The 27,483-nt window shown below is 44.8% G+C and overlaps 2 protein-coding genes and 1 pseudogene across 13 annotated transcripts in view; 1 reads left to right on the top strand and 2 right to left on the bottom strand.

Moving 5' to 3' along the window:
- STIMATE (STIM activating enhancer) overlaps nt 1-19,814 on the bottom strand; it is a 51,493-nt gene extending 31,679 nt beyond the window's left edge. Inside the window, exon 1 of one of the 2 annotated variants that reach the window (XM_032458333.1) lies at nt 19,514-19,814. In XM_032458333.1, the coding sequence (XP_032314224.1) occupies nt 19,514-19,673 (160 nt within the window). In that variant the 5' untranslated portion in view covers nt 19,674-19,814. The remainder of the gene's footprint in view (nt 1-19,513) is intronic. The other variant, XM_032458334.1, reaches the window with a different exon arrangement.
- Nucleotides 9,370-10,827, top strand: LOC116657133 (annotated as a pseudogene).
- Nucleotides 19,815-21,225: 1,411 nt separating the features above from the next.
- SFMBT1 (Scm like with four mbt domains 1) overlaps nt 21,226-27,483 on the bottom strand; it is a 103,667-nt gene continuing 97,409 nt past the window's right edge. For all 11 annotated transcript variants that reach the window (XM_032458285.1, XM_032458284.1, XM_032458279.1 and 8 more), the window contains one exon: nt 21,226-26,869. In XM_032458285.1, coding sequence (XP_032314176.1) covers nt 26,729-26,869 — 141 coding nt within the window. In that variant the 3' untranslated portion in view covers nt 21,226-26,728. The remainder of the gene's footprint in view (nt 26,870-27,483) is intronic.

The following is a 27,483-nucleotide window of genomic DNA, read 5'->3' as shown; positions in this document are numbered from 1 at the left end:
TGTCTCACTTAATTGTCCTAATAACCCATTAAGACAGGGAATCACCTCCTTCATTTTGAGGACAAGAAACAATCTCAGAGGGATAAAGTCACCTGGGAGGAAGTCACACAGCACTGGAAAGACTATCACAATGTGGCATGGTGGTCATGAGAGACCAGGGCTCAAATTCCGGCAGCTCAATGCCAGAGCCCATGCACCTGACCACCAGGCCATACCGCTGCTGTTCCCTGGTCCTGGAACCCTACATTCCCAGCTTTACCACTGCTGTCCCTGGTCTGGGAACCCTCGGCTCCCAGATGTACCTCCTCCTCCATTCCCTGGTCCAGGAGTCCTCCCTTTGGATGACACGCACTCGGCTACCTGGTTGTCCTGACAGCCTCCCTAAATGCACTTGTGTACTGACAGCATTGGATAGAAACCTCCACTGCTTTTCCAAGGGTATACATCTAAACCCAAGAGAAACTGGCTTTTACAAAGCTACATAAAGAGGAGGAAAACCTGGTGTTCCAATGACCAGTTCCCTAGTGTTTCAAAAGGCCTCATCTCACCTGTTGAGAAGAACAGACAAGAGCCAATGTGGCACTTGCTGTACCATCAGAGGGAGCTGCTGGGGCTGCCACCAGAGTGGCGGCTAGCCAGACTCCAAAGAGGTTCCCACTGCCTGTGCAAATAAGGGGTGCTGCTTTGTGAGAGTCCCATGCATTTACCCAGTGGACGACTCTTCCTCTGAGAATGCACTGGGGTGTCACCTTCGAATTTTATTGACAGAAGTTAATTAATTAGCACCCTTAGCAGAAAAATTAGTAGAAGATCGGCTGTTGTCTTGAAACCAGTTAAAGACTACATTTAAGACCTTTTCCCTAGCTTCTCAACTCAGGGCAGTTGGCACCCAGAGTCTTCTCTTTTTCAATACAGGTTGCATAACCAACCAGAATCTGAGCAGAATAGAAGCAGCAGAGTTCATTTCCTCAGTCCCAAAGCCTGGGAATCAGGTGGCAGGGCAGCAGAGAGCAGCCGAGGAAGCCTTAACTTTACAATAATAGCTTGAACCCAGGGAGCCTTGGCACCTTAAGTGAAGAAGTCATCAGTCCCCTATGAGCTAAAATATCTGTAAGTCCTCCTTGGCTGCAGTGGGAATCCCATCCAGAGCAGTCTGACAGGTGCTCTGGGCACCCTGGGTTCCCTTCACAGCTGTTTTCGCCTCTCCTCCACTTAGGAAGAACAGGTGGCCTGGGTGATAGGAAGGAGTGACAAATGACAGATGTGTCCTCCAGGACAGGGGGAGAGACAACATCAATAAACCACGACCATCAGGACCGGGAGCCCCAGGCTGCCCTAGGAAAGGCGAGACTGAATCAAATTAGGACTCCTGAACTCCCAGTGCTCTCTCTGCTCGTCTATCTACTGGGATCCATCCCTCCAATTTCCCTTCCATGAGGGTGCTGGAAAAACTCACATCACGTGGCATGGTGGTCATGAGAGGTGCCATCGAGTTTTTCTGCATCCCTTTTCCTACTGTGAGGATGGAGAGTGAGTGGCCTCAGGGACGAAGGTTAGGCTGACAGCTTGGTTGAAAAGAAAGGTGAAAGGGAAGTCGGCCTCCATCTCTTTCCTCAAGGGCCACGAACCACACCTCAGGCAGCGAAGGGAAACTGCCTGAGCATCCTGTGTTTTGGAGAAGTAACTGTCTGGTGATGTTCTGGGGTTGTCTCACAACTGCATCCTCCTTGGTTCCAGCCTTCCTAAAAGTCTAGAATGAACATAAACCAACCCAAGAGAAACAGCAGGCTGTGGCCCTACTACTTCTCTTTTGAGACAGGCCTGCCTATGCCAGGTCCTGATCAGAAAGGCCAGGCACAATTCATGAGACCTTGGGGGAAAAGGGAGGCGTAGGGCCCAGGTCGGGCCTGCCTACCTGTCCCGACACTCTCCAACCCAGCAACAGTGCTGGGAAAATGCTGCCTTTGGGCTTGCTTGTCAACCAAGCTACCTGCAGGAAACTCAGCTAGGCATCTTACCACACCCGACTCTGTACAAGAGGAGTGAGAGGCTGAACCCCTGATGTGAGTGGGCAAGCACAGGACCCACTTACTCACTCCAGAAATGACCAAACGACCTCAAACAAGAGACAGGGTAGTGCTGACTGTGCCTAAGGAAGAGCAGGTGGCTGGGGTAAGATTTACTGAGCGTTCAGGGCAGTGAACAAGATTCTATACAAACAGACTATCTAACAAAGCTCTATACTGTATACGAGTCAGAACTCAAGTGCTTCCTCTCCCTTTGCACTGAGATTTGAGCTCCTCTTTGAAAGAGGAAGGAAAAGGAAGATCCAGCCACTGCCTCCTTACAAAAAAGGTACTGAAAAGACTGACAATGTGTAAAAGTCCCCGTGCACAGAATGAGCAGGCTTCACTTCAATTATTAGCTGCTGTTTGACTCCCACACATAACTCCAAGGCTCATTATACAGCAAATTAGCCTGAAATGTATCTTGTATCAACAATCCAGTGTGAAATGTAGAAACTTTGATTTCCTACCAGTTGAAATACAAGCAGTGAGCAAATAAGCTGGCTTGCTAAAGGCAAGGCAAATAAAAGAATCCAGGCAGACCTTTCTCTGCCGTGCTTCACAGATACCTCATTCTTTACAAACTGAAGGTGCGTGGCAACCTTCTGTCGAGAAAAGTCAGTGACATTTTTCCAATTGCATTTGCTCACTTCGTGTTTCTGTATCACATTTTGGTAATTTCCTCAATATTTCAATTTTAAAATTATTATTATATTTGCTATGGTGATCTGTGATCTGTGAAGTTACTGCTGTCATTGTTTTGAGGGGCCATGAGCAGAATACATATAAGATGGCAAACTTAACTGATAAATGTCATGTGCATTCTGACTGCTCCACCAACCAGCCATTCCCCCATCTCTCTCTCTCCTCAGGCCTCCCTATTCCCTGAATCACACCAATATTGAAGTTAGGCCAATAATTAATAACCCTACAGAGGCTTCTAAGTGTTCAAGTGGAAGGAAGAGTCAATCAGGGCAGCAAACTTCATTGTTTTCTTGTTTGAAGAAATTGCCACAGCTCCCCCTCCACCTTCAGCAACCTCCACCCTGATCAGTCAGCAGCCATCAACACTGAGGCAACACCCTCCACCAGCAAAAAGATTACAACTCACTGAAGGCTCAGGTGATAGCATTTTCAGCAATAAAGTATGTTTTAATTAAGGTATGTACATTTTTAAAGACAATACTATTGCACACTTAATCAGCTATAGTATAGTGTATACATAACTTTTATACACACTGGGAAACCAAAAAGTTTGTGTGACTCACTTAATCGCCATATTCACTTTACTGCTGTGGTCTGAAACTGAACCTGCAATATCTCTGAGGTCTGCCTGTATGACAAACTGCCTCTCTGAGGCCTTTTAGACTGAGGCAGCAGCCAACTTCCATCTTAGCTGAGATGCACGCTGGTGTCTCTAAGCCTGTTTCAACCACCTTTGAGAGCTCAGAAGGAACAGTGGAGCTCTAAGCACACTCTGTGGGATTCTGGCAGCCCTGCCCACCAAGATGAAATCCAATCAGTAAGTGCTCACTTATCTACCCAATACGTAGATATACCCGAATCAACCTTCTCTGGCCACTCAGCATACAAGCCTGGCATCGTTAGTTACTGATTTAAGTGATCTGTCTTCCTAAAATAGATCACAGATTCTTAGAGAATAGGAATCAAGTCTCCTAAGTTTTCTTGTATTCACTTTCACTATATTAGTTACGTACTGCTGTGCAACAAATTCTTCCACAACTTAGTGGCTTAAAACGATGAATATTTACTATCAGCTTAGCTAGCTCTTCTGGCTCATGGTCTCTTGTAAGACTTACAAACTTACAAACCAACTGAAGCCTTGACTGGGGCTGGAGGATAGGCTTCTGAGAAGGCTCACAAGCACGGCTGCTGGCTGGAGCCCTCAGGACTCTCCACAGGACTACCTGAGGGTCCTCAAGACACAGCAGCTGGGTTTCCCCAGAATGACCGATCCAAAAGGGAGCAAATGAGCGAGCACACCCAAGACGAAAGCTGCAGTCTCTAACAGCTTACTCTCAGAAGCGACACACCATCACTTCTGCCATAGTCTACTGGTCACTTAGACTAATCCTGGTACAGCGTGGGAGAGGACTACACAAGGGCATGACCACCAGGAGTTGGGATCACAGGGGTCTGTCTGGAGGCTGGCAGCCACATTTGCCATTCTAAGTCCTCAGGAAATTTTTAGTGAACGTGCAACAGATGAACCTTTCAAGGGGGAACTTGAAGCTGTTGCTTTACTTTTCAATCTAGTCTTAGCTGACACTCTCATGCTCTCTGCTGACCTAGCTGGCTAGCAGCCTCCAAGGCAAGAAAAAAGAACAAGGTAATAGATGCACTGATCAGTGTTTCTGCTCATCCCTACAGGAGCGTTCCCTTCCCCTATTCTACTTTAACAACCAAGGTGTTTGAAGCTCAATTCAGTTTCTCACTCACCCAGACCAGGAGGTGCCCTCTCAGTGTTTAGAAGTCTACTGACAAGGGCAGCATGGACCCAAATAATGCCCTGGATGGGCACCAGGGAGGGCTTAGAGCCTGGCACTCAGTGCATGCCTCAGCAGAGCAGGGGAGGGCAGAGGATCCAACAATAAAGAGGAGGCACTGGGATCACACGATTTCCCATCATGGCCTCCAGGAGCCCAAAGCCACATTGCTGCACTGCTTGTTGTTAATATGGTGGCAGTAATTCTTAAAGTTAGGAAAATAACTCAGTTTCCCCCCAATTTGTGTAATTTGCTACCATCAGATTTAAGTCTGGAGATTATAGCTAAAGATGACAAAACTTGTAAAAGGGCCTGGGAGCTGAGTTGCTATGGCAGTATGTAAGGACTGGAGCCACTTGCTTTGGGTAAGGAAGCATCATCTATTTTTTTCTGCCTTCATTTATAATAGGTATTTCCCCCTGGATATAAAATCCTAGGTTGACAGGTTTTTACTTTCAGCACTTTTAAGATGTTGTTTCATTGTCTTCTGGCTTGAATAATTTGATGAAAAGTCTGTATTAGTTCTTATGTTTATTTCCCTGCATATAATGTCTCTTTTCCTCTTGTTGCTTTTACAAATTTTTTTTAATCATTGTTTTTCAGCAATTTGATTATCATGTGGCTTAGTGTGTTTATCCTGCTTGGGGTTTATTAAACTTCTCGCATCTGTGTTGTTTATAATTTTCATCAACTTTGGGAAATGTTCAGCATTACTCCTCAAATATTTTTACTATCTCGTCTCCTCTTCCTACCGCTTCTAGAAATCCAATTATATGTTGACCTTTGATATTTTCACATGAGTCTCTGAGGCTCTGTTCATTTTTTTGGTATGTCTTCAATTTGCAAAGCATCTGTTGCTATATTTTCAATTTCACTAATCTATTCTTCCATAGAGTCTAATTTCCTGTTAAGTCCATCCAGTCAATTCTTCAGAAATTGTATTTTAAGTTCTAGACATTCCACTTGGTTCATTTTTATATCTTCCATTGTGTTCCTCATCATGACCCAGTTTTTCTTTAAAATCTTCAGCATATTGATCATAACTGTTGTATACTCTTTTTCTGGTGATTCTATCATCTCTGTAATTTCTTGGTCTATTTATATCGACTGATTTTTCTCTTGAGCATAGGTCACAATTTCCGCTTCTTCACATATCTAGTAATTTTTTGATTAGATGCTATACATTATGATTGCTACACTGTCAAAGTATTTGGATTTAATAGTCTTCCTTTAATGAGTCCTGAAGTGTGTTTAGCCAGGCAGTTATGTTTGTAGAACAACTTGATCATTTTAAGTCTTTTCTTTCCTTTCTTTTTAAAACAAATTTTGAGGTATAATTTTCATACCAAAAGTGCACCCATATGAAATTCACAGTTCAATGAGTTTTGAAGTGTGCACCCTTAACTACAATCAGGATATAGTAATTTCCATCACCCCAAAAAGTCGCATGTCCCTTTGCAGTTGGTCCCAATTCTACCACCCCAAGGCAATCACTAATCTGCTTTCTGTCAGTATAGATAAGAATTTTGGTTTCTGGAATTTCATACAAATGGAGTCATATGGTATGTATTCTTTTTATCTGGATTCTTTTGCTCAGCATACTCAACCATGTTGTTTTGTGTATCAGTAGCTCATTCCTTTTAGCTACTAATATGTATTCCACTGTAGGAATATACCACAATTTGTTTATCCACTCATGTGTTGATGGACACTTGGACTGTTTCCAGTTTGGGGTAATTATGAATAAAGTTGCTATGAAAGCCCTTTTGTGGGACATATGTTTTCTTTTCTCTTAGAAATTGCTAGGTTGTATGATAGAGGTAATTTTCTTTGTAAGAAACTTTTGAACAGTTTTCCAAAGTGGTTGTACCATTTTATATTTCTGCTAGCAGTGTTGTAAGAGTTCCAAAGTTCACATACTCTTCAACTCTTGGTATTGTCAATTTTTAAAATTTTAGTCATTCTTGTGGGTGTACAGTGGCATCTTGTTTAATTTGCATTTCCTTGATGACTAATGATATTGAACATTTTTTCATGTGCTTATTGGTCATTTGTGTATCTTCTTTAGAGAAATGTCTATTCAGATTCTTCGCCTATTTTTATATGGCACTGTTTGTCTTTTTACTGAATTGTAAGCATTCTTTACATATTCTGGATGGAAGTGCTTTGTCAGATATTCATACTGCAAATTTTTTTTTTCCCAGTCTGTGGCTTACCTTTTCGTTTTCTTTATAGTTGAAGGCCAGAAATGCTCATTTTAGATGAACTCCAATTATCTTTTTTGTTAATGGTTCAAGCTTTTTGTATTGTAAGAAATCTTTGCCTGTCCCAAGGTCACAAAGATTTTCTCTTAGGTTTTCTTCTAGAAGTATTATAGTTTTTACTTCTACATCTAGATCTGTGATTTATATTTCTACTCAGTTTCTATATATGATATCAGGCTTGTTTTTAAACTATGTACCCCTTCCTCTAGGGCTAGATAAGACGTGACTCTTTTGAGGTGTCTACCAAATGCCCCTGGTGTTCAACAAAGTCTCTCACTCCAACTGGAAATAAAAACCTCTCCCCATGCTAAATAATTTGGCTCATAGATTCCCAGCACTGTTCTTCCCTTTGCCTGAGTTTCACCTATGCACGCACAGATTATTGTCTAGGAAAGGACTTGAGGAGACCCTTGAACAAATGTCTTGAGCTTTTCTTCTACATAGCTCTTTTTTCTCCACACTGTCCCTGAAAATTCTAACTGCTTTGGCTTCTTCAACTTTGTCTTCTAAACTCAGCAAGGCTGCCAGGCTCTGCTTGTGTTGCTCCTCACTATTCTGAGATCTGGAAATTGCATCCAGCAGAAAGTGGGAGGGAAGACCAGAGGGCTCACTTCATTATTTTCTTGAGCTGCTTGTTGTCCAGTTTCTGCAAACAGCTGTTTCATGATATTGTGGTCTGTTTTCTGATTGCTGAGAGAAGGGTGAGTTCTATACCAGTGGCCCTTTCATTGGCAAAAACCTCTTCATCTACTTCTGCACAGGCTCAAATGTTAAATTTATCCACATAGGAAAGATTCCTCCGGCTTCAATGACAAGCCCTACTGGATTCCTGTCTCAAAATGAAAAACCTTGGGCTTCTTCCTGGTCCACTTATTATGCCTAGAAAAATGATCGTAATGATGCTCTTGTTGAAAAACCAAGCAGATGAGGGACAAGGAGAACCAAATGGTGTTGAAGAACTCCAGATACACAGGAGATGGGAAGCCCACAGAGGTGAAAGGGGCAGTATCTCTGAGTCACGAACTGCATGTGAACACTGCACACACAGCCCTGGAAAGCCCCAGCACTGGAGTGAGACCCATCTGGTATGAATTCCAGAATTCCGCTGAGTGGCCACTGCAACATTAGACAATTCACTTAACCTCTCTGTGCCTCAGTTTCTCCAGGTATAAAATAGAAAAACATGAGTACCCACCTCATGTGGCTAATGTGAGAAGTAAATGAGTAAGGCACTAACAGGGCTCAGCATGTAATAATCACCCTACAAATGTGACTCGGTATTGTCACCAGATCCAAAGCACCTTCAGAACCTGTGGCTCTGACCTCCCAACCAGAGGAGGCTTTACAAGGAAGACTGAAAACAGATCCTACATTTTTACATGGTCTCAAAACATCTGCCCACAATTTACCTATTAATTACAAGGGAAAAGGGTTAACTTCACAGTGGCCTGGAGGAACCACCTTACCCAAGTTGTCAGGGAACACCACCAATGCTGGTATAAACCAACACCAGCTGCCTCTGGGTCTGACACACTGAGGCAGTCCCATCATCACTAATGTAGCATCCTTACCAAAACATATTATCTGGATATAATCATGAGACAACATCAGACAAACCCAATCTAGGACATTCTGGCTTGAATTCTATAAAAGCATCAATAAGAAGACAAAGAAAGGATGACCAGCTCTTCCAGCTTGACAAATTGTCTAAAGTTGTGGTGACCTCAAGCACCCAGCCAGACCGCCAGCTACCAGCCTGGCAGCCAATCCAGCCCAGCTGAGTGAGGAGCAGAGCCATGCAGAGGCCTAACTTGTACAGGACAGACTGCATGTCCTATAGCTTCAAAGGAGAGCAGTATGGGCTAAGATCATTAGAGGGTGCTTCTTGCAAGATGCAGAGCACGTGGGGAGGAGAAGGAAAAGTATTTAGGGGAAAGAGGACTGTGGTAAGAGTGAGGAAGCGGGGACAGGTCTGGCAGGTATAGGGGATGAGAGAAGAGCAGCAGGTGGCATCCTCCCGCAGCACAGGGTCTGTTATCATGGCTGTTTCCCTTGGCCCAGGCTGCAGGGCAGATCAGTGGTGGCTACAATGTCCACAGCACAGCAAGATCTCAGAAAAGGAGGATGAAGGCACCAGGAGCAGGAACCTGGCTGTCCTTCAGGACACCAGGACCCCACCATAGTCCCAGGCAAAGAAGGACCCACCACATAACACCACTGGCAGCCATGGCCAGTGGAAGCAAGGACCCAGGAGCTCCTGGTACAGTTTGGTGGCTCATCTGTTGTGAGCAGGGTCAGATAGCACCCCCTGACCCCATCTCTCCTCGCCTGCATGCCTCAAAATCAGCCTGAGTCAGGTCCACACTGACCCAGCCAGAGAACCTCCACTGCTGGGAGAACAAGGTCACTGTGAAATGGCTGTGCCCAGGACACTTGTCCCAGCCGCAGCAGCAAACTCAGGCAGGCCCTCAGCAAGACTACAGTGTTTGTTTGATGTTTTTCTGGAGATTTCTACCCATTTTGGTTATTGGTAAATTATTCATTTAAACATACGTTGAGAAAAACAAACCAGTATTTGTTTTTGCTAAGTGGACTGAGAGGCAATTTAACATTCCTGTTTACTCTAATTTCATGTAAGAGAATTAGATTTTTTTTTTTTTTTTTTTTTTTTGCCAGTAACTGATGAAATTTCTCACAGAGCAATTTGGGGACAGAACTGTAAAACCAGAGAGGAGCCCGGCCCTCACCAAGTCGCAGCCATGGTGGCCTCCTTTCTGCTGCGGCAAGGATGAGCTGGGGCGCTGAAGATCATGCTAGAAGCACGAGTATTTTGAGGACTTGCTCTACAGTTTCTCTCTCTGCAGAATCAGGAAAGAATGAAAATGGACTGCCACCGGATCCCAAGAAGCAAAGTCCACCAAAAAGGACTCTACAGGTCGCCGCAAATGGCCCTACCCATTGAGCCATCTGACACCATCACCCACAAGAATCTCCAGCATCATGACTACAGCATCTTAGATCTCAACCTGGACCTCTTGAAATTTAGGATGCCTCAGCCCTCTTCAGGACGGGAGTCACCTCACCACTGAGAGCCCAGTTTAAAGATAAATCTTCCATTGTCCTGCATTCTTGCCGCAAAAATAAAATCTGCTCACCAGTTAAAAAAAAACAAAAACAAAAACAAAAGAAATAGGGAGGACTCTTGACAGGTTCATTTGAGCCTCCCTGCACTGTGCCTGCAGGACCCCAACACCTGCCTCTCATCACCAGCATTTCCTGTGCTTCTGGATCCCAGGCGGCTCCCGAGCTCAGACTGAGGGTGGGGAAGTGGTGGAAACAGTCGACTTGCAGTCCTCAGATCTGCTGCCTGGAATCCCCAACAGCAAACCCAGGCCAGACAGGAGCAGCCCATGTGTGCTGCACGTCAGGTCAAGGGAGCGCCTACTGAGTCTCGGCTCCATGTGCGCAGGCGGCCGTGCTTGCTGGAACAACCTGCAAACATTTTAGCTCCAACCCGCTGCCCAGACTGAAAACTACTTCCCTACTCTGATGTCACCTGGACCAAGGCGTTCATGCAGCCGGGGCTGGAGGAGGCGTGGTGCGCAAGGTTCATCTCTTTCTACAGGACTGCCGCTCAGCTTGTGTCCTTTAACCCAGGCGTTGTCACTGCCTCGTCTCTCTGCATCATTTTTCATGTTATTGAGTGAAAACGTTTCCTCAGAAAACAGAAAAGCCCACGAAGAACACTGATGCACTTCAGAGGCGGGAAAAGCCCAGGAACAAAAGCTGGGCGGGGAGTAAAGCACCCTGAGAAAGGTGAACACATGAAAACGCAGGTTGGTCCTGACGTGTCCCAGCCTACCGTGCATACAGCCGCACCGTGAAGGATTAAAACAAAGGAAAAGCACGAAAGTTCTTGACACCCGTCACTTGTTGGTGACAGGGAAAACCACAGATACTCGACACCAAGCCTTTAGAAGAAATTTTAGAGCCCAGGAAAACACTGGCTGAGCGACCCTTCCTCCCCGCCGCCCCCGTGGGACTCGGCGCCCTGGGAAGGCCCGGCCTCGCCAGCTCCTGCCGCCGCCCCCCTCCCCCCAACAGAGCGGCTCGGGGAACTGGCTCCGGCGCAAAATGCCCCTCACCACGGAGAGGACACAGGGGAGGCCATGTCGGATGGGAAGATGGGACTGTGGTAACTCAAGCGAGAAGCCCTCTTCTCACGGGCAAGGCCATTTCTGGGGCTGACAATCCTGCTGTGATGGTGCAGGAGTTCTAGAATGTGCTGTGCTGATGGCTGGAGCTCTCAGAGGCGATGTTCTTCAGCACAGCCCAGCTCCACCACAGCCTGGAGCCACGCTCACAGAGCGAGGGGCTGGAGGTTCCCAGGATTCGTCCACCTGGGCGTTAGTCTCTGTGACCACAACGGACAGCTGCTCACAACCGAGGCTGAACCAAAAACCCACGGTGGAAGCACCTCCACTTCCTCTGCACTCCAGTGGAGTGTGGCGACCGTCAACGGGAGCCAGGTGACAACAAGCGGCTGCTTCCCTCATTAGCTGAAAACAGTGTCTCCAGAGCAACACGGTCTGGCTCTACCGCTCACTTGGCTGTGTGACCTTGGGCAGGTCACTCAACCTCCCTGAACTTTTCTATGAGATGGAGATAACATGAGCACCCACTGCTCAGGGTGGCCAAGGACTAGCTAGGCTACACACAAGGCCTGGCACCCAGCGGCAAGCCGTTCCTGTCACACCGCCTACCTCAGGAGGCAATGCCAACAGGATGCAGGCTGGGAGGAGGTCACTGGGTCCCCACTTATACTCCTGCAGCCCCAAAGACACAAACAGCAGGCCTTTCCCAGGGGGACCCTATGACATCTAAAGGGACGTGATGAAACTGCTTTAAAACAAAGGTTCTCAAAGAAACAATCCAAAAGGAGTCTGAGGTAAATGCAGAACCTGACTTGCCATCCATTAATTTAACTTACCATCCTTTTAAGTGCAAGCTGTAGAAAATAGGCCTGAAATTGAATAAAGAAGGCTTGAGGCTTGAGTAGGTATAGCTTAGTGGTAGTGCGCATGCTTAGCACGCACAAGGTCCTGGGTTCAATCCCTAGTACCACCATTGAAAGAGAAGGCTCTCTGGAATCCCTACACTGCCTCTTGCCCTGGGAGCCTCTGGCCGCACACTCTCCAGTCGCCAGAACCGATGGCCACACCCATGGCCTCCTACATGGACCTTTGCCCTCACCTCTGTCGAGAGCCCCTCATATCTCCTTCACCTAAAGTGCTGTGATTTACCAGTGCTTCCTCAGGGCGCTTCCCCAGGTCTCCTGGCAGAATCCCTCTCCTGACTTTCAAGTGTCTTCAAGCATCTTCAGTCCTCCTCACATTGCACCGGAATAATCTGTCAGCATGCCTGCAGCCCACTCCAACTGTGAGCCCCTCAAGGATGGGGGACTAGGTCTCGGCTCTTCTTTAACAAGGTAGCACCCAGCACCATGCTTGGCACCCAGATCCTGACAGTTCACCGTTCTCATCCTTCTGGGCAACATACTGACCTTCTGATCTGTTCTGCTAGAGATCATATGAGAGTCTGCCGAACTAATCCACAAACTGAACAAACATAGTTCTCAACAGGGGTGATTTTCCTCCCCTAGGGAGCACTGGGCAATGTCTAGAAATAGTCTGAGTTGTCACAATGGACGATGGGAGGAGTGGGTGGGGAGCTACTGGCATCCAGTGGGTAGAGGCCAGAGATGCTGCAAAACATCCTACAATGCACAGGACAGCCCCCAGTACAAAGAATTATCTGGCTCAAGGTGTCAGTGGTGTCAAGCTGAAAAATCTTGGGTTAGATGGACAACTTCCTAGTAGTGGAATGATCTAATAAAAGAGGCACATGGACCACTTCTATGCAAATATGAAGAGAAGGGTCACTCTTAAGGGCCATCCCTACCTCTTAAGAATATTAACTACTATCCTTACAGTCAAAGAGCACCAGGGAAACAAATTCTGTGAAAACTAGCAGGTAACCTAAAACCACTGAGGGCCCTGGAAATCCCTCCTCACAGTTACTGAATGGACTCAGGTACACCCACCCCTGCTGCTCTGGGAGGCTCTACCTCAGACACTGGACCTCAGTCCCAGGGTGGGATCAACATCCCCACACAGCCAGGGAAAACCTGCACAAAGACCTAGGCCAGAAAAGCAAACCTACGATGTCACTCACACATGCATGAAATGATTGGTAGGTCATTTCAAATTTATATGTTTAATGTTATCAATAGCCACAAATCAGTCTGAGGTACCAGACTGTCTCTGGACATAAAAAATAATTATTAAGAAAGAAAATCAGAATTGTTCAAATAGAAAAAAAAAATGAGATGAAGTAGCCAGCTATACAGAGTAATCAGAAGTATATCTGTGGAAACGGGTGAAAAAGTGGCTAAGGACGACTGGGATCTGAGGGACAGGCTGACATCTCAGCTCTGTACCAACCGACTGGGACCCTGTGCTAGACACTTCACCTGCTCACTGTCTCTGTTTGTAAAATGAAAATAACCCCTCTTTCCCAGGTTCCTGTGAAGCACGTCAAGTACTGAGGACAAGAGACAGCACACTAGGGACTCAGTAAAGAGCTAGTGGCAGGAAAGCTGGCTGGAGTGGACGGTGCCACCAGCCACTACCACGGGACCTGGGGCCAGTGAAGCCAGGCACTCAGATGCGGGTTCATCACCTATAAGTGGGCTGCGCCAGTCCACTCACTGTTCTCTCAAGGCCCATGTGAGACTCTGCAGGCAAAAACACAAGGAAGGGTCAGGTGAAGGAAGGAGATTCTTACTTACACCAAAAGCCACCTGGTTTGGGTGCATGCTAATTTGGAATTGACAATGGCTACACTGGCTGGGTTACTTTTGTTTGTTTCTTTCTTTTACTATTACACGGTCTAAGAGAAGAGGGTTAAAGGTAAAGATGTTGAGCAAATAAGATAGAAAGGGAAATGTTTAACCTAGTTCAGAAAACAAGCTACTCAAGCACTAGTGAAACGTTCTCCAACTGAACTCATGAATGCAGATGCTGTAATAACAATGAGGTGATGACACCCACTCACCACCGCCTACACACACACACACACACACACACACACACACACTACAGAGGGCCCAACGTGTGCCTGACACTGACCCAGCTTCCTTACAGACAATCTTTCTAATCCCTGCAGTTTCAGAAAAATCATCATCCCCATCTTGCTGGGGAGAACACCAAAGCTTCAAGAAATTTGGGGGCTGGCAGAAGCAGAAATGACAGCCAGGTCGATCGGTTCCAGAGCCAGGCATCCTGCTATTTCTAACCACTTGTAAATCTCCTTCATAGGACTTCATCTTCATGCAAATGTTATACTAATTGCAAAGGATTTTAAATGCAGGATCATTAAAGCAGCAGAGGCTTGGCAGGCCCTTACAGGGCAACATTTGACAAACAGAGGTATTTAAAAGGCTAAAAAATGCATTTCATTGCTTTATTCTACAACTCAGATTGTCCCATAACTCAGACAGCTTCCCCTTGCTCTGATTTCATTCCAAATTAAAGAAGTTTTATTATAAATAAAGAAGTAAGTCACCGTTATGGATAAATGCTACCACAAAAGTCAGCATTTAGAAAACCTGAAAACTTTCTAAAATTCAAAACTCCCTAACCAGCCACTGGGCTAATGTCGGCCACATTCCTTTCCCCTGTGGACACAAGACCAGCCAGGGACAGAAAAGGGATGTTCTGCCTGTGTTTTGGCTGGCACTCAGTGGGCAGAAAAGGAAAGCGACATTTATTAAGTGTGTGTTAAGTGCCAGGCCCACAAGCTCCAGCTCCATTTCAGCCATCACTGGGTCTCATTAGCTAACCAGGAGTGAAAAGTTACTGATGGACAGAATGTTGACAAGATCTCAAAGTATCACCACCACAAAGATAATCATTAATTGCAAAGTGGAAAATGTACATTTACAAGGGAGAGAGTTGGAGTCCTGCCTCCTCAGCCCAGTAATCAGCCTTATTAATTATCACTAATAGTGGGACTGCCTGATGTCACGTGCCACCTGGAACAGTGTGATACGAAGCACACAGTGCGGCTCACGGAGTGCTCTCGGTCTAAAAAAAAAAAAGGTCATTAGAATCTAACAGCTTCTCCAGACCAAACTCAGGAAGTACAGGGGTCAGAGAAACCACCTAAACGCCATAAGGCAACACCCAGACGGCTCCAGGAGGTGGGACACTGTACATGACAACTGACCAGGACTCTTCAAAAGGCAGTGTTTAAAAAAAAAAGTGTGTGTTTGCGTGTGTGTTTAGGAGAGATTACCAAATGCAATGTGTAGACCTTGATCAGAGCATATTTAAAAAACAAACTCCTGTGACATCTGGGGAAGTGGGAATATGGATTGGAATGATACTGTAGAGTTATAAATTTTCTTAGGTGTGATCACAAAACTGGTTATGCAGAAAGCTGTCCTTATTCTTAGGAGATAACTGATGTTTTTAGGGATAAAGTGTGATGTTGGCTGCAACTTACTTTCAAATGCATCAGCCTCCCCCTGTCCCCACCCAAAAAAGTATACAGAGATAAATGTGGCAAAATGTGAACAATTTCTGAATCTAGGTGGAGGACAGATAGGTATTCACTGCATTATTTTTCAGCTTTTCTGTATTGCTGACATTTTTAAAGATAAAAACTGGGATGAGGTGGAGAGAGGTGATCCCAGGAAAGGCTGTCCCAACAAGAACATGTCTGTGCAGAACACAGAGGGAGGCCAGTTCACCACGGGAGAAAACAGCAGGGACTCTTACTTGAGATTAAGGTTTCAAAGCTGGGTTGACTGGTTTGTGATGTTACTTTGGGGCCTCAGGAAAAAAGCTATCATTTCTCAAGAACAGCAGTGTTCTTGTAAAACACTGACACCTTCTCCCAGCTGGCTAATCCTCAAATCTGTAACATGAAAATAGATAGGTAGATTTATCCTGAGCTCTCAAAATGCTTGTTTTGTTAAAAGCCAATTCTATCCACACTTCAGCCCAGGACTGATGGTTCATGGTGAAGGGGGCTTGAGTTTGCCTTCACAGGTCCTGAGAGTAAACAACCACAAATGGCAGCACACATACTGGCCAACACTGACTTCTGGCTGACGGCTGAGCCACTGACCAGCGCTGGGACAGTTTACAAGCTCCAGGATAGCTTGGCTCTGTCCTGCTGTGACTTCGTGGAGTCAAGAGACTATTGATAAAGCCACCAAAGCAAGAGAACCGCTTGGCACGGAGATCATGACAAAGGTCCCTCGCTTAAAGCATTTCTTTCTACTTAGACACCCAATGCCTTTCAAATGACATTCTAGAAAACCCAGAGGGGAGAGTCTCTTTATAAGCTTTCCTCTGGGTTTTTTGGGCTTTCCTTACACACAAAGGGTACCTTAGCTGAAGCCTCTCGAAAGCTCACCACCTGAACAAGGTGAAGCTGACACTGGGACATGCCCACGGACAGTGGCCTGTAATAGTCTGTATGTTTATGTAGCATAAAGAATCAGCTAGATATATCAACCTGCATACCAACTCTCAACTGCCTGGACTGAGATATCTGAAAATCCACACACAGTGAACCAAGTGCCAGGATAAGAAACCCTGAGAATCAAAATCCTCTCCTGAGATATATGATGTGTAAGAGCCTTTATCTCCAGGTAAAAAACACAGCAACTTTGTACAACAGAAATGAACACAACATTGTAAATCAACTACACTTCAATAAAAAAATAAAAACAAAACACAGCAACTTGTAAATGGAGAAAAAAGTGATTATTTGGGTAGAAAAAGAAACATAAAGGCAGCGGTCTGAGGATTCACCGAAATCAGGATGTTAAGTGATGATAAATACTACACGGCCTGTCTGGCAGAAAAATGGGTCTATCTTATAGAACAGAGCTGGTCCAACAGGAAAACAGAACAGTATCTGCTGTTTTCAAAACTGAGTAAGTGTCGGAAGTGTACGAGCCCACTGCCCAGGGGAACGAAAATGCCTGGAAGGGAAAAGACTGAGATTCCAAAGAGGACACAGGGACTGTTAGTTTCAACTGCTCAGGAGAGATGACTGGTATTTAAGACATACTTGATGAAACTAACAACGGAATGGAGTGGCCTAACTTTAACAAACCCAGACCTCCCTCAAGGGCTACAAGTGAACAGTCTTGTCTGGGAGCCTGGCACTCCTGACAGCAGCTCTGCCAGACTGAGGAACAGGTGCTGTGACTGGGAAGACCAAAAGCCCAGACAAAGCCAAAGAGCTTGCAGGTACACTTCCTGGAGACCACCTCCATCCTCTTCCCTTTCCCCACAAAGTCCATTCCAAAATGTAAAGCAGCTCCTTAGAGATTTTCTTTTCTTCCCAGCAGTGCAAAATGGAAAAGCCCCACTGTCCTACTTCATCAGAACAAGTTTAAGAGATGAGAAAGGATCCCAGTTAGTGGGATTCTCCCTGACCTGCTGTCTGCTCCTAGGTGGGGGAATAGGGCTCAACCCCATGTCAGTGTCCAGGGCAGGCATAGTTCTAGCCTTTCCAACTCACCTCCCTAACACCCCTATTCATCACTGTCCCAGGACCTACTACCCATCGCCACAAGTTCCCTCCACATCTAGCCTTACACTGAGCAAGAGACCACTTCCTAGTCCTGTCTTTGCATACAGAAAATACCGACCACAGCAAGATTTGCACTTGTGCTCTCACTGAAGATTAAAGGGATTGTCCCTGAAGACTGTCAGGACTAGCACCGTCACTCTGAACACATTCAACTCGGCACACTTCTCAGCTGTGAGCAACTCTGCCCCGTCATAATCACATTTCCTTCTCTGAATCACACCTATCAAGCCCTAGGGAATAAGTTGGGCCATCAGCATCAAACCCATGAAAACAGCCAGGGATATGCTAAGAAATCTTAAGTTAGGGAACAGATAAAAACTAAGCCTAGAGTTCATTCAGAGAGAAAGAAAGGCCAGCTGGAGGAGAGAGAAGTGGGGAGGGGAGTGCAGACCCACGCACAATGTCTCGAAAACACACACATACAGTTCATGCACCCAAATCAGCAGCTGATTTTGGCTAAGCTGGCACAAATTATTACTGTGGGAACAAGTGAGTATTTGTTCAGCAGGGAAAATAGCAAGGCAAATAAAGACTGAAAAGGAGAGAAAAAGTAGCAAACATATACAGCCTGGGACCTGTTACAAGACTTCTGAAGGCCAGGCAACCAGAAAAAAAGTGGTGTCCAATAATAGCTTCTTTGGGGTTACCTAAAGCCTGGGAGAATTGACCAAAACAAGTCCCACATCATAAACAAGCAAAGTTGTAACTCCAGCTACTGGACCCTACAAGACACATGCACCCAGCTGCGGGATCCTTCACGAATGCCAAGAAGCATACTTCCTGCAGGAACTTCCCACTCTGCCCATGTGAGCACAGTGGGGAAGTTTTGAGAACTTGTCATTTGGGAATTAATGCCTCTGTAAAAATAGTTATAACCCTTCCTTCCCCTAAAATGCAATCACAGGGGCACTAGGCCTAAAAGCCAACTGAAGTTTCTTGTTACTTCTAATAAAGGGAAGGATGCACTAAGAAAACAACATAACCCCTCACCATGTGGCACACATAACACACTGGAACTTCTTGTTTTCCAGAAGGGCCATCTGGGGCTTTCTTCCTCATCATGAAACTCTCAAGGAAGGGTCACTGGTGACTTAACACAAGGATTCTGAGACCTCCTCGGACTCTTGAGTCTCCTTCTCCTTTAAGCTCCTAAATTGCCCAAGTCTTATGGAAAGGAAGGATACTTGAAATACAAATAAAAGTGATTGGGGGGGAGGTGGAGTGGGTTGGGAAAGGAAACTGCCAGGGGAGACGAGATACAACTTAATTAGGAAAGCTTGGGACAGAGACGGAAAAGGTGGGCCTGTTTAGGAAGAGGAGAGGAAAACGGAGATGTGGGGAAGAAGGCAGTCTGGGTGGGTCCTGCTCCGACCAAAACAGAAAATTAAACTGAGAAGGGACGGGGCGGGAGGGGTCGGGGTAGGGATGTCGAGAGTGGGGATAGTACTGGGAACCGAATGCACGGCCTAATAAGCCACATACTGCAAGGTGGCAGGCTTTACATGAGAACGGGAGTAAATCTTGGAGGAGTGAAGGTGAAGAAGAAAGCTCAGAATCAGACTGGGCATTTAGGGATGAGGATTCAAAGTGCGAAGTGGAGGCTAAGAAGAGCCTTTAAGATCTGGCAGAAGGGAATATGCCACCGGGGGGGGGGGTCATGGCCGCAAGCTGAAAAGTGAGGTAGCTTTCATTCGCAATGACACGGTTGGAGAAGGGAATCTCAGAAGACAGGTGTGCGCGGGTAGTAGGAGCGGAGCATGGGTGACCCCTGGCTAGAGACTGCAGCGATAAGGCGAGGGGCTCAGGATCCTGGGTTGGGGGCCAGAGCTCCCCATCGTCTGGAAATGCTCAGCCTGGGCTCGCGGGAGGAGGACACCTCCCGCCAAAGGGCCCGGGTCCCCAAGGCCTGAACTCCTCAGGGAGGAGGGTCCCCGAGGCCGGGAAGGGCCCGCGGGCTCGTGGCGCAAGGCCTCAGGAGGGGCGGGGGTCTCGGACTCACGCATCAACGTGCTGAAGGCCACGACGCCGAGCAGCCCCTGCAGGAAGATGCCGAAACTGTGCATGAGCGCGCCGCTCTCACAGCGGCCGGCCCCGGACGCGACGGTGGAGGACGGCCCGCCTGGCAGTGCGCGGCTCGCGTTCCCGGCGGGGCCCTGCATGGCGGGCCTGGCGAGGGGCGCTGGGCGCCACCGCCCGCCCGCCCGGCCTCGCTGGCTGCGGGAGCCGCGCCGCCGAACCCCGAGTCCGAGCCGGGAGCCGGTACCTCCGCCCCACGGCCGACTCGGCACGGCGCGTAACCCGACGTCTGAGATCGCAGCGCCTGATTGGCTCGGCCCGGCGTGGGGGCGGGCCTTGGCCTCTCCCGCTCTCCCCCCGCCAGAGGGGCGGGGCCCCGGCCCGGTGAGGGGGCGGGGCCGTGGTCCAGACTACAGGTAACAGACCAGGTGAGCCCGGCTGTGCCGAAGGGAGTAAGGGCCCTGGGATTCCGAGCTCAGGTCCAGAGGGCAGGAACAGGGAGGTCTGTAACTAAATTCTTTCCCCCCCGAAGATAAAGTCCTTATCACCTGCATAATTATTATAAATGATCCAGGATTCCACCTTCAGATTCCAAATCAGTTGTTTTGAGTGGGTGGCCAATAGTCTGCATTTTCGGCAATAAGGCTGGATTTCTCTGAAGCAGGTCGTTGAGGAAAACAATCTGCACACAGATTCCTTCTAATCCAGACGTTTGGCGTCCTTGTACTTCCCTTGTTAGTACTAATATCCTGGCCAAAGACTTATTTATCTTAGAATCATTATTCAGGCCCCTAATGGACTTTTCCCCTACTAAGCCTAATTTAAACGGATATTTCAATTCAGTCGCCTTCACTTCAAAATATACAGGGTTTATACTGTAAATATGTTAACATATCCCCATCTCGTTCATTTTGAACATGATTTATAAAAGAAAACCAAGTTCTTGGTATCAGTCTCCAGAGCCTCCTTCCCTTCACACACAATTTACTCTCACCTAACCCTTTCTCACTCCTTGGAACCTGCTCTCTGCCTCTACCGTGGCCGCTAGTCCCCATTCTGTCATCTACCCTCTCAGCATCCTCTCCAGACATCTTTTGTTGGTGCCCTCAAGCTCCTGACCTTACTGCAGCATCCACTTAATGCCGGTGCCCTCACGGTATTTATTATTCCAGTAGACACTGGGATACATTTGTTGTATAATAAATACCATATCCCAGGAAATTTTCCCTGAAGATAACCACGAAGAAATTCCAATTATAAAAAGAAATTCCAACTACATAAAAGGGTTAAATGCTATCCAAAAGGTTTCATTAACCAAGAAATATTAACTTGATTATCAGGAGAACAAAAATGCTATTGGTTCCCTGGAGCCAATTCTCCAGCAGTTCTCTTATAACACACCTTCCATGCTTCTGTGCCTTTATGTGGGATTCTAGCTGCATGGAATGCTGTTCCCTTTTCCCTGCTCTGTGAACTGCTACTCATGCCTCAAGGCCTGCCTGACCTCCCTCTCCCCACCGTGCATCCACATTACCTTGTGTGCTGTTCCACTAGGACTTTTCAGACTGCTAAATTAGACGGGCATACATACCTCTCTCTCCCAGCTGTGTGTGAGCCTTCTGAGGGAAGGAACTGATTTTTATTCACCCTTGAATCCAACATAGTGCTGGGCACAGAGAGCATGCAACAAAATGCTTTTTAAATTAAATTAATGTTTAATTTATAAAAATTTAAAACTCTCCACAAGTATTGACCATGGGAAAATACAGAAAATCAAGTTTAGAAAATAAATAGGTATGGGAAAATTGCTTTACTGTCTTTAAATCTAAGAAGGTCCCTCATGGGTATGCTCAACAGTTACAGTCCACGTTCGGGGAGAATCAAACAAGAGGATATGTACTTAAAGCAGATGAGATTGGCTGGGCATAAGGAGATTATTAATTGCTTGAAGACACAGACAGTTCAAGGAAAATTGCACACAGAACTAAAAAATGAATTTTTTGACAAAGCAGTGCTCTGCACATCCAGATATGGAGGAATCCTAAGGCCTAAACAAAATATTCATCCAAAATATTTTTTTTAATCCTTAGAAGTTATACCATCAAACTTGATGGAAGTTATTTTAATAGGTATTCTTGTGTATGTTTCTCCTTAAGTATACTTTATCCTCAATGCATAACTTTTAAAATTAAGAGAAAAACAGCAAGCAGGGGGGATACAATGCAATATGCATTTCATTTTGTTCCAAACAAGCAGCTAAAAAAAAAAAAAAAAAAGGACAACACACATTAAACAAAGTGCATCAGTTCCAAGAAGCTAGTATTAGAAAAAGGCCCAAGGACAGTGCTGGAACCAGCCAGAAGTCTTGCCCTGGCAGGCCTGATTGTCTTTAGAATATTCAACCAAAAAAAAAAAAAAAAAGAAGAAGAAAAGAAGAGGAAAAGAAATGCACATTTTAAAATCTCAAGAGAAACATTCAAACTACACTTCCCTAGAGACTTCTTGCAAAATGAGCAAAGGAACTGCCCAGTTTTAACTTTGTAACCTCCCTCAGTCATCCGCTTTGTAATTTAATTTGCCCAAAAGACCTACCCTCATCCTTTCAGCACCATTTGCCCATGTCCATTCTGCCAAGCTAGGCATGCAGTTAGATTAACTAATACATGGAGAAACACTTAGGACTGTGTTTTCACACATCCTGAGAATAGGCACCCCCATTAGAAATGGGAGCTTCATTTCACTAGCCAGCATCATCAGCTGACTCCAGAGATAGTCCGACACCATTGTCTCCCAGGGCTCCAGGTCCACACTTAACTACTGGTGTTAAAAAGATGTGTCCAGCAAGGCTGTGGCTTCTTACCCTTTTAAGACAGTCCTCTGTGATAGATTATGACACCAGGATGGAACCAAATGGTGTGTCAAGTCAGAAAAGACACAAAGGGAGGGAGTTTTAAGCTTACTTCTCCATCCTCCCAACCTTAACTCTAGGTTTTGCTGATTCTTGTGAAAATCTAAGATTTTGGAAACACCAGATCCAAGAAAGTCAACCTCCAGTGCACTTATGGCCTACCACCTTCTGTAACTTCACTCCTAAGGCTGCCCTCAGGAACAGAACTACCTGTGTAACCTGGAACAAGTGCAGAGGAAACCCCAGGTCAGCAGGCTTGGAACTAGATCTGTTTGGACTGCGCTTGGAGTTTAGAACTCTTCTGCCAAAGCTCTAAGTCCCCGGATGACTTATTTAGATAAATTCAAATTTCCAAAGTATGCACATTCTCATACAATGGCTGGGGATTATCAAAATTCACTAGCAAAACACTGTAAGGTGAATAAAGTCAAGGAAGAATTATACTTGTGTGCAAGTGACTGATTTCTTTTTGTTTTTGCAGGAGGCTCTGTCCTACAGGGTTTCTGAGCCAGCACCATGCATGTCACATGGTTACTTACAGTGGATGCAGGATCAGACATTCACATTTTTAAAGGGGGAACCCAGTCCCCTCCAAGACTTATACTTCCATTTGTTAGTGATGCCTTCTCCTTCACTTTCGTAAGGCCAACTGATAATACAGACTACTTTTGAACTTACACACACACACCATCCCCAATATACAGGACCAGACTTCAAACCCAGTGTGTATTTTCACTGCTGAGGCTATGATCCTAACAACTTTCTCAGAGCATCTGTGGGAATCAATCAAACCAGCACATGGTGACTTAAATATCAATAGTCTTTGGTGATAGATGCCAAGTAAATGTAAGTGCCTACTACGATAGTTTTCCCAATGTCCCCATTTAGATAAACCTTACCTACAATTCCCTGATGTTCTCTGCATCACCCAGAAATACTTTTTGGCTTGAGTGAGGGGGATGGTTCTGAGTCCTATTCAACTTAGGGCCTCCTAAAGGTTTTACTCTGTATTCAGGTACTGTATCAGTGACCGAATCAGTGTAAGAGAACAAGTAAAATGTATTCAAGTCCTCAGGAAGCTTTGGTCCAATGTCCTCTCTCTCACAGTGAGAATTTTACTTCCAGGAGAAGCAGCATGTAACGGCCAAGTTTTGAACTGTTCTATGTCTGCCTCTATCATAATTAAATACATTTACCCAAGAAGCCCATCTCTTCCAGAGGTTGGTAACTACCCTTCCCTGACCTCATATCTTTAATGTAGATGCTAGGAGCCACCTACATCACTAAACAAAGGCATTTAGGATAAAAGCCCCCATTAATACATTCCCTGCATTAGCCTCCTCAACTCTTCTTCAAACAAGAGGGATGAAAGTAGTTTATAAAGGAAAATAGCATAATTCCCACAAGCCCACAAAATAGTCAAAACGTCATGGCAAATCTTCACGTACAATAAAAGGTTTCCTTAACACATTAACACTAAGCAGTAGGCTTATACTGGTCAGGCAACTTTAAGGTCCAGGAGGATGATATAACCCAGTCACCTGTTTCCAAGCTTGTCAATCCAGAGTCAAAAATGGATTACGGAAAACTTTGACCTTAGGGGCCAGCTGAAGGTGAAATTTAGACAAATGCAGTCCCTTACAATGTACCTCTCATAAATTTAAGAGGCTGATATCTTTGAAAAACAATCTCATGTACCTATGTGCAACATACAATTTTACCCCAACATGGTGAGCTATTATCAGGCTTAAAATCTGTTTCAGAATCACAAGATTCAGCCTGTCACTGCTGTCCAGTCCAGCCCCAGAAACATGATGAGGCGAATGGAGTCTAAATTTTATACTTAAAAAAAAAATGCCCTATGCCAAATTCTCAATTATCCTCTTTTATGTGACATCTGGGAGTAGGAGCTGGGGGTATATACTTCTTTAATGTAGTTACCTAATAAACTATTAGCTTGGTATGAGAATGCAGGAAATATTATTAAGGGAAACCCTAATCATCTGTCCAATTTAGTCATTCTCTCTAGGAGAAAGCTGAGCTTGAATAATCATAGTTGGGCCTGATTCCACCTGATCAGAGACTACTACTTAGGGCTGTGTGTTTCACCTTTCAGGGGCTTTGTCCCCCTCACCTGTGAAAGGAGGTGTTCTAAATTCTATGGTTTCTGAAGAAGTCAAGAGAGAGACAATGTAACATACTCAGTGTTGCATTTGATAAATTCCCTCTTAGAAAAAAAAATCTCATTTTCTTAAATAAGAAAACAATGTTAACTAATTCTGGGTGTTTTTCGTTCCACTGATCTTTAAGGAACTATTTGCCTTAGTGCCTTCACTGCTAAGCTCTCAGGAATATTACTACGCAAGATCTGCCCCTCTGTCTACTTAGTGCTAACTGTTTCCAAGTATCTTATATATGCTTCTCTCCCATGGGCATAGATTCAATCAAAAATTTAAAACCTGGCTCTCTGATGAGTTCAAACATACTAACTTTTACTTAAATGAAGCTTATTTCCAGGTATATCTGGTAGTAATCTAGGCAAAGAGTTGATGTGTTAATACATGGTTTGGTTGGAGGTCTTGAGTTAAGATGGTTCATAAATTGTCGAATGAAGAGAGGATTCAGGCTACAGAATGTCTGACAAGGTCTAGAAAAACAGGTGGGGTGGGGGAGGGAAAAAAGGAAAGAAATCTCCATCAGTTTAAATTTGTAATATTACCTTATATTTGTATAGCTGTTTAGCATTTACCCAATTTGTGATTTTAAAACATTTTCAAATCTTGAAGAGGAATGACTGGTTAAATGACTAGGATAATTAAAAACAACAAAAAACAAAAAACAAACAAAAAAAACAACCACTCAGCAAAGCAAACCATTTAAAGGAACCCCCTATGTATGTATCTTTCCTCATTCCCCATGTCTGGAACAGTACAGCAAATGCTGTTGCTCTATAGTAGCTAGCAGTGCAATCATAAGTGAAAATTCATCTGCAGTTTAATGTCAACTTGAGCTGGGTTAAAAGAAACACCTAAAAGAAAAGCAAGTTAGTAAGTGGGAATTGACTGTAGATTACATTTGATCTAAAGGTTTGACCAAAGAAAAGTGTCCACGTGACTAGGCAAAGACATTTCTAGAATCCTAACCACCTTTTAATCTTCACCCAGCCACTGAGGACACACCGTCACAGAAACCTGATGCTCTACATCACCCCCAAAACACGTTTTCTCTATTGTGCTTCTAAACTATCTGCCTGGAGACACCACAAAAGAAGGGGAAATGGGCTTTCCTGTGGGTCCAGGGAACACCTGCTGATTTTTAACCAACATGAGGACTCTCAGAATGAAAGTAGACAAACAACTGTAGAAAAAAGCAAACAAAAAGAAAAGCTACCGAAGTCTCTCTGAGAACTAATGGGAAGAGAGCATTTCAACTGAAATAGCAACCATCTTTGCGATACTACTTGCAACAGGTAGCCCAAGCTGAGGTCAAGATGGAAAACAATGACAGAGTTCTTAGATCACATCAGTTAAAGAATTGGTATAAGTGTCACACAATGCTTCTAAGAAAGCAAACAGTGTTTTTCCTCCCTCCAACTTCTGTCATAGTTTTAGTGTTCATGTAGTTTAAAAATGGTATCATACAAAAAACCTCATATATGGCTATAAGCTCAATTATCAACAGAGGTAGTAAAACAAAGGAACTAAGAATAGATTTTAAAATGGATCAAAGTGTGACTGTACATTCAAAACCCTAGAGCCACATAATCATCCCCAAAATGAACTGTTTTAATTTTAAAAAGTTTAAAAACACAATGACAATGAAGCACTGATGTGCCTTAGGCTCAGTCCCCAATCAGTGCTGACTTAAAGCTATGTCCTCTCTTTCCAAGAAAGAGAAAGCAGAGAACAAAGTTCAATCTACAATGGGAAGGAACAGAAAGAACAAAAAGAAAACCAGAAGGGTGTTTTCCAGCAGCCTAGATTATTCGTTTTCAGGCCACACCAGTGGAAATGTGTATTCTTCTTATATGAGTCTTTTCTTCACAATCTTAATTTTTTTTAAACTGCAATCTGCTGAACAAGAGATGCCCACATTTTCACTGGCAGGAGAGCACTTCTGTGCAGTTTTTGCTTCCTCAGTGTGGGTCCTCCTTCCCTGAAAGTGCAAAGAGAGCAAGCCGACACCTGCAGGGCCCAGAGCCCCAGGACTATTTCAGCTCCACTTGTAAAGCAGAGCAAAGGATATGCTGCATTTGTGCTTCAAAGATACAGCCCACTTTGGTTGTCTTTCTCAGTTGGCAAATTGTTCATAAAAAGCAAACTTGATCCTCTCTATGTGATGGCAAAGTTTGATGGCAGGGCCCAATTTTAAGTCCATGCACTCTTGAACAGTGGGAAGGGTAAGGAGCAACAGGGCCTGCCCATCAATTTCCTGTTAAAACATAAAATACAAATTATCTATGGTGTACACATTATTGGCAGCTTGATCATGACAGCACCTGTTCACCTTGCTTTGTCAAAATCAGTCCCTGTGCTTCACCTTTCATTACTTTTTCCCTTTAAATAAATATCACACATTTCCTTTTAAAAGCCTCTCATAATCCACCATACTAATCTTCAGAATTAGTAACAGAAGTTCTATCAAGGATAAGAATCCATTTTGCTCAGCAGAAATTTAGTAAATGCCTTGTAACTAGCAACTAAACGTGCCAAAAGAAACATGTTTTTTGAGGAGTCTTTCTAAATCTGAAAGAAAATATTGCATATAAACTTTATGTTTTCCTACTCTGTAACATTCACAAAAGCCTGACAAGCTCTTCAAAGATGTTCAGTTTTGAATCTCCTCAATTATCAAAACAAAATTTATTTCAGTATTAAAGCCAGAGACTATTTCCATTAGAGCCTAACACATTACAGATATTAATTATTTTTTAAAATAAGCAAATCATTAATTTTGGGAAAGAGGGGGACAATTAAGCATGGCATGCTTGATTTTAAGCCATTTAATGCTGGATGGAAACAAACTCTTTGGGAAAATGAGCATGC

Source organism: Camelus ferus, chromosome 17 (genome assembly GCF_009834535.1).
Source record: "Camelus ferus isolate YT-003-E chromosome 17, BCGSAC_Cfer_1.0, whole genome shotgun sequence".
Lineage (NCBI taxonomy): Eukaryota > Metazoa > Chordata > Mammalia > Artiodactyla > Camelidae > Camelus > Camelus ferus.
Note: the sequence above shows the minus strand (reverse complement) of the source record. Positions and strands in the feature narration are given on the sequence as shown.